This window comes from Myripristis murdjan, chromosome 7 (assembly GCF_902150065.1).
Source record: "Myripristis murdjan chromosome 7, fMyrMur1.1, whole genome shotgun sequence".
NCBI classification, from domain to species: Eukaryota; Metazoa; Chordata; class Actinopteri; order Holocentriformes; family Holocentridae; genus Myripristis; species Myripristis murdjan.
The window spans coordinates 21,018,882-21,024,887 of record NC_043986.1 but is presented as its reverse complement, the minus strand read 5'-3'; the positions used below and the strand labels follow the sequence as shown (position 1 = coordinate 21,024,887).

At 43.2% G+C, this 6,006-nt stretch overlaps 2 protein-coding genes across 11 annotated transcripts in view; one reads left to right on the top strand and one right to left on the bottom strand.

Annotated features, from left to right (window-relative positions):
- Window positions 1-201: 201 nt before the first annotated feature.
- On the bottom strand, window positions 202-2,851 carry taf11 (TAF11 RNA polymerase II, TATA box binding protein (TBP)-associated factor). Of its 3 annotated transcripts, none has more exons than XM_030055353.1 (6): window positions 2,757-2,851; window positions 2,165-2,381; window positions 1,712-1,842; window positions 1,506-1,593; window positions 1,163-1,259; window positions 202-1,074 (listed from the first exon to the last, which is right to left on the bottom strand). In XM_030055353.1, the coding sequence occupies exons 2-6, from the start codon at window positions 2,330-2,332 to the stop codon at window positions 944-946; spliced, it is 615 nt and encodes a 204-aa protein (XP_029911213.1). In that variant the 5' UTR covers window positions 2,333-2,381; window positions 2,757-2,851; the 3' UTR covers window positions 202-943. The 3 variants fall into 3 exon arrangements, with proteins under 3 accessions (XP_029911213.1, XP_029911212.1, XP_029911214.1); XM_030055352.1 differs by having other exon boundaries at window positions 2,675-2,833; XM_030055354.1 differs by having other exon boundaries at window positions 2,797-2,819.
- Window positions 2,852-3,432: 581 nt separating this feature from the next.
- Window positions 3,433-6,006, top strand: part of anks1aa (ankyrin repeat and sterile alpha motif domain containing 1Aa) — a 68,025-nt gene continuing 65,451 nt past the window's right edge. For 6 of the 8 annotated variants that reach the window (XM_030055279.1, XM_030055283.1, XM_030055282.1 and 3 more), the window contains exon 1: window positions 3,434-3,990. In XM_030055279.1, the coding sequence (XP_029911139.1) occupies window positions 3,812-3,990 (179 nt within the window). In that variant the 5' untranslated portion in view covers window positions 3,434-3,811. Of the gene's footprint in view, window positions 3,991-6,006 lie in introns of all 8 variants that reach the window. The other 2 variants (XM_030055278.1, XM_030055281.1) reach the window with 1 other exon arrangement.

Below are 6,006 nucleotides of genomic sequence, written 5' to 3'. Positions count from 1 at the left end.
TCATTTGACGACCAGTGAATGCATGTTTCAGAAAAAGCACATATTGCACCCACATAAGTGTTAATATAGTTATTCAGAACCTTTTTATTTTTATTCAGAGTGGAGAGATCCCAGACATGTAGATCAACTCAACACAAACCCACAGGTTTAAAAAGCCTGCAACTGATTGTCAAGTTTGATTTGAATGCTTTGTGTTTTTAAAAGATATACTAGATAGAGGCCTGTCTTTGAAACTCCCTCTTTATTGTATGTGGTTCAGATTCAGGTAAAAAAAAAAAAAAAAAAAAAGTTTAAGATTTTCCTTGTAAAATTGGGGGGCGGGGGGCTCTGCTTTACTATTACATTTAGACCAGCACATGCTTACTCAATTCATCAACATGATAGACATATTCTTTAGTGTGATTAAAAATGTGGGTTGGAAAGAGCACCAATGTGATTAGTTAATGACAAGATTATAAATTGCATTCAAACGTTTAATAAAAATCTCAATTTAGAATCACAACTAGAATGTCATGAAGGTATATTGCAAATAATTGCAGAAACTGCACATAATTTTCCCTAACAACCCTTTACCAAAGGTCCTTGGCTAAGTAAAATACCTTTGTGGCACAAAATAAACATTTACTACAAGCACAAGAAAAAAAAATGTTCCATGTTCTCATATCAAAATGAAACATATTTACAACCAAAAATAAAGTATACAGAATCATTTGAACTGTACTGTACAAGGCATTTATTATAACAGTAACAAAAGCTTAATTCAACAGGGTAACTCCAAGCTACACTGCCTTAATCAATCACAGCTTTGGTAAGCTGGCAGAGAATCCCGTCTGCGCTCGGTTGGTTGGTTGGTTAATGATTCGATAAATTGTCCACATTTTGGGTCACCACTACCTGGCACAGGCTGCCTGTCCGTCCTCACATGACCCGTGGTGCTGGTGACTCAGTGAAAAAGAATGTTCTTGTACTTGGTGTTGGGAATCTGCTCTCGGCTCTTCAACCGTCTCACTGCCTCTCTCATGTGCTTGGGCTGCAGCGGTGGTGTGTCTCCCCACTTTTCACAAACATCCAAAGCTGTACAGGCAAAAAAAAAAAATGTTGTGAGGAAACAAAACAAATAAAGATATGATTCAGTCTGGAAATATTTTGGAAATCCACTTACCTTCCTCAACAATTTCCCCCGCAAAAACCTTTGAAATGCCCGACATGGCAATCACAACATTCTGAGAGACTGAAGATCCTGTTATGGACTGGATCAGCTAGAAATTAAAAACAGGAGCTCAATTTAGTTAAAAATTTCAATAAAATAAGGTTGTAGTTTCGAGTGGTTTTGTCTACCTGTCTAAATTATATTGAGTGTTTTCTTTGTCCTCCCTATTTATATACATGAAGGAGACAGAATATAATGCAGTCCAGTATAACACCACCAACAACTATGACCTCACTGATAAACATATAATTGAATTAACACCTCTAAATGGCCACTGAGTGCAAAAACCTCTTACCCTCTTGATAGCAGCCTTGGGGAAAGCGGACCGTCTGTACATCTCGTAGCGATTGAGCTGCTCTTCAGAAAAGGACGACACTAAAACCCTGTAAGACACATAAAGGACACATTAAGGACGACTGTGCCAAGTAGAGACATGAGACTTGAAAAGCTGGTTTTACTTAATGAAATGATCATCTCTTTGCTCAAGAATCACAATCTTACTGCATCTTCTGTATTTCATCCTCATCAACCTTGTGTCTCTTCTCCTTTTTCTTCTCTGGTTCTACCTTCAGCCTTTTGGACGCAGGTTGGCCCGAGGGTCCGTCCTCCTCTTCTTCTCCAGCCACTGGATCCTTCAGTGGGGCAGTTAATTATTTATAAACATGATAAGTATGAGATGTCCTTTGTAAAACCATTCAAACACACATTAATGTTTCAAAGACACTGTTTATTTGACTCGGATGTGACTAAAACCCCAATTTATTTTGTGTTTCTTAATGGGATTGGGTCAGTGGATAGATAATTTAATTAATGGGCTTATTTATTTATTTAACTTAATGTGTTGGATGATTTAGTTCGCTCTTACACCTATGTAATTACTCTAATACTCCACACACAGTTGGTGCATTTCGTGTTCAAGTGGGTGAACTTAGATTTTTCCCCCACACAACTCACCGCTTTAGCATCCTGTTTGTGCTGAGCCTGAGAGGAGAACTCCTTGGGTTCATCTTTCACATTTACTGAGGCAGGCACATCCTCGGGGTCCACTGATTTAGGACGATCCTCGTTAGCTGAAGGTGTCTCGGGTGTGCCTTCAATCTTGATCCGCGCTGGGTCTGCCATTATCAATCAATCAATCAGTCCCGATATGACTGGCGACCAGCTTCTGATTCTGTAAATGTCAAGACTCCAGTTAGCTCAAATCTGTCCTGGATAAGTGCACCATCTATAAACTTCCAGCACCACTTACATCGGGTAATTTAGCCTCGACAAAGCAACAACAACACTTAAATGTAAATGATGCGCCACTTAACTCACTACTAACGTCAGTTGTAGCAGTTAGCATCTATCCTCGTTGCAAACAACATCGCAACAGCTAATTAGCTATCAACTTCCCACCAGGCGGCGGCTCTAACGTTAAACTAAGCCTCTAATTTTGCAGCTAAACATTCAAAAGATGCATACCAGTTATTTGTGCATTAAGTTGACACACACACACATCCAAAAGAGGTGTAATTAAAGCAATTTCTGTGAATTTAATGGGTACCGGTTAACGACTTGAAGCTAACTCCACTGCGTTAGCATACATTGGTTAGGGCGCATGCGTCGTTGGCCGGTGTAGCACTTCCGTTTCCAGTTTTGTCAGATCTTTATTAGTTTAAAAAGGCTGCACAAAGTAAATATTTTTGTATGGAAATGTCAAAACATTCCATATTGGCTATTAATTGTAAAGTTTGATTTTTTGAATTTCAGCACCTAAAAAATGAGTGATGACCATGCTTCACATTCAGTCAGTTCACATTAAGTTATTCAGTTATGCAATTTTTCCCACAATAATAAAATACTGAAAGTCCAGTTCAGTAAAATGGAATGAGAAATCTCTTGCCCCGCCGACAGAGGGAATTATACTCTGTAAAATTTTAATATTTTCACTTTAATAACGCACAGTGGTCAACAATACTGTGGTTGTACTTTTGTGGAGTTGGCTGAAGTCCTCAATGCGGTGTATTAATTACAACATAGACGGTGAGGGAGTGCAGGTAGTAAATATTAAGGTTTGGTTTAGATGGTAGATGAAGGTAGGTTCGGGAGCTGGAAGCGGCGGATAGATATAAACTCTCCCTCTTCCTGTGCCCTACTCTTATAACTGAGGATCGCCGGCGCACCATCTTGCTTATGCCCATCCGCGGCACTTCCAAGCGGCTAGGGCGTGGGGGCTAGGGGTTGCATTTGTACCTAGTGTCTCGGATTGGAAATGCAGACAGGGTAGTTTCGAGGAAGTGACGGACGACGCTCACAGGAATGGTCAGAGGAAGTTTGCCTAGTGCTGGTGCTGAACGAAACTTTTCCCCTTGAGCGCCAGCACTGTGGATCGGGGAATCCTGGGGAATAGCGCAGCTGCTGGACGGACGGATCCAGCGGCGAAGGAAGGGGACCCTTTTGTTTCCTTGCCACATTGCGAGTGGGGAGTCCGCCTCAACATTGGAAGAAGGGGATCGCGAAGGAATTTCGCTCCCGTGTCCAAACCCCCCTCTCCTTTTCCCCGCTCCTCCGATCCCCCCTGTCTTTTTCTTTTCTTTTCTTTTATTTCTCGGATCCGTCATGGGGAAAGAGCAAGAACTCCTTGAGGCGGCGCGCACGGGGAATCTGGCCGCCGTGGAGAAGCTTTTATCTGGGAAGCGACAATCTGCGGGAACCGGTAGTGGATCTTCTGGGACAGGGGGAAGTGGCAACAGCGGCGGCCACGGTGCCTCCTCTCACCCGCTCTCCAGTCTGCTCAGGTAAGGGAGAAGAGGGGGAATGGGGGGGGCAAACCCGGGCCAACCAGCAGCACTGCCATTTTACCTCAATTTGCCCCATCATTTGCTATCACAGTTTAAAAATATACTTATTTTAGTCGGTTGCCTTTGCTTGACTGTGCTCGCAGCCGCACAACCGAGTGTGTTTTCTTTGCCTCGCCAGTGCAGCGCACAAGCAATGGCATGCTCCTTTGTTAGCCCCTGCCTCTTTGCCCCTTGTAATGTAATGTACACAAACAGCCTGGTAGGTGATTACCCAGCCGGTCAACGAAGAGGAAAAAAAATGCAGAAATGCTCAGCAAACCAGTTTATTGTGTGGTTAAGCAAACTATTGTTGGCTTTATTGTTATTGCTGACTTGTAAAGTGGACCTGATCACACGCAGTAGGTCGGCATTGGTGGACATGTCTCAGTGTCTTAGCTGAAAACTGGAGGGAAAAGCAAAATTGTCAGACTCAGTATAGGGATAATGAGTCATTCTTAGGCTGAATAATCGAATGACGTTTGTGAGGAGAAAGATGCAAGCCTGGCAGTCTGTCCTCATCTCTGAATGTGTGTGAGGATGGTGAATTCTTGCGTGGGGAAGTCCTTGGTGAAGTTGGGTGTTTGCTGTGGTTTTACGCGTCAACAAAAGCCAAACCATGCAAGGTTAAAATGGTAGCTGCTCTGTCAAGGCTTTTATGCATTTCAGCGCTGTGTGATGTTCTTACTCACTTCGCCCTCAGCCCTGAATTCAGATTTGGGAATAGGAAAACAAACTACAGTCAATAAAGCTGTCACCCCGGCCCACTGTCACTCACTGCCTGGGGATGCTCTGAGTAATAAGTCAGAAACAGGTTCACAATGTTGCTGGGTAAGACTAAGCATTTCCGCAAAGATGAAAACATCAGAAGACAATAAAGGCCTTGATAATTCTCCTGAACATTTCGATGAGTCCACGGTGAGTGTTTCTAATCATGTAAAGCTGCAGCAAATTGGTCTCCCTTCTGAAGAGGCAGCTGACTGGACTCTGTCCTCAAGTACCATCCCTGCATCTCTGTGAAATCCAGGGTTGCTAATGCACCGATACTGCAGCTAACAGAGGTTGAAACATTCAGGAGGGAAAAGGGAATGTTCTGATAATTTACCAGATCGTTTCCTGTTTCCCGCAGACATAATCATTTATCTTTTCATGCACAAATTGTCTGAAATGCAGCATTTTTCCACGGGCTTGCCACCACAGGACCGCTCCATTTCTCCAGGACTGAAAGTTATGGCTCTGGCCCTGTGTGATGCATTTTAATAATGTACTCACAGTTAAGACAGCCATTGTGCTTCATGCCATGTTATTGTTAGGGCATTGCTTGCCAAGAAAGAAAAGGACAGCCTGCTGTTGAGCCTACTTTGTCAGGATACAGAGACTAAAAATAGGCTTCCCTATAGAAAAAGAAAAATCTTGGTTGTCTGTCGGGTTGGAGGTTATGGCCAAGGTAAGCACTGCATGTCAAACACCCACAAGTGGCTGCGCTGCATCCTCATTGTAATGCTAGTCACATCCAGGTGGAATGTGTGTCAATCAAAACATGGTGATGCTCCTGTGGGAGGCCAGTGCCTGTCTCTTTCATCTGTGAGACAAGTGTTACCGTTAGACTGGAGGTGATGCATCACCATGTTACTCAGTACAGACTGCACACTGTACTCGAGGTAATTACATTAAACCCTTCTAATCGGAAATCCAATTCAGAGATGTCATGCAGTCAAGGCTGGCCCCATCTCTCTCCCTTGCATATCTGTGGGTGGACTGAAGGGCCCATTGTGTCATCAGTTCTGACTTGGGTAATCAATGTTTGGCAACAGGGGCCGTGGAAAATGACTGGCTAGACCATGTAGGAAATGAATTAACTGATAGTGTATAAACTTTGTAAAACCTGTTGCCTGCGGACACCTGATCTGAGAGGACAGGCTTTTAGAATATGCCAAGTTGCAATATTATTGACCACAGAGTGGCCCAGGGGGGTTG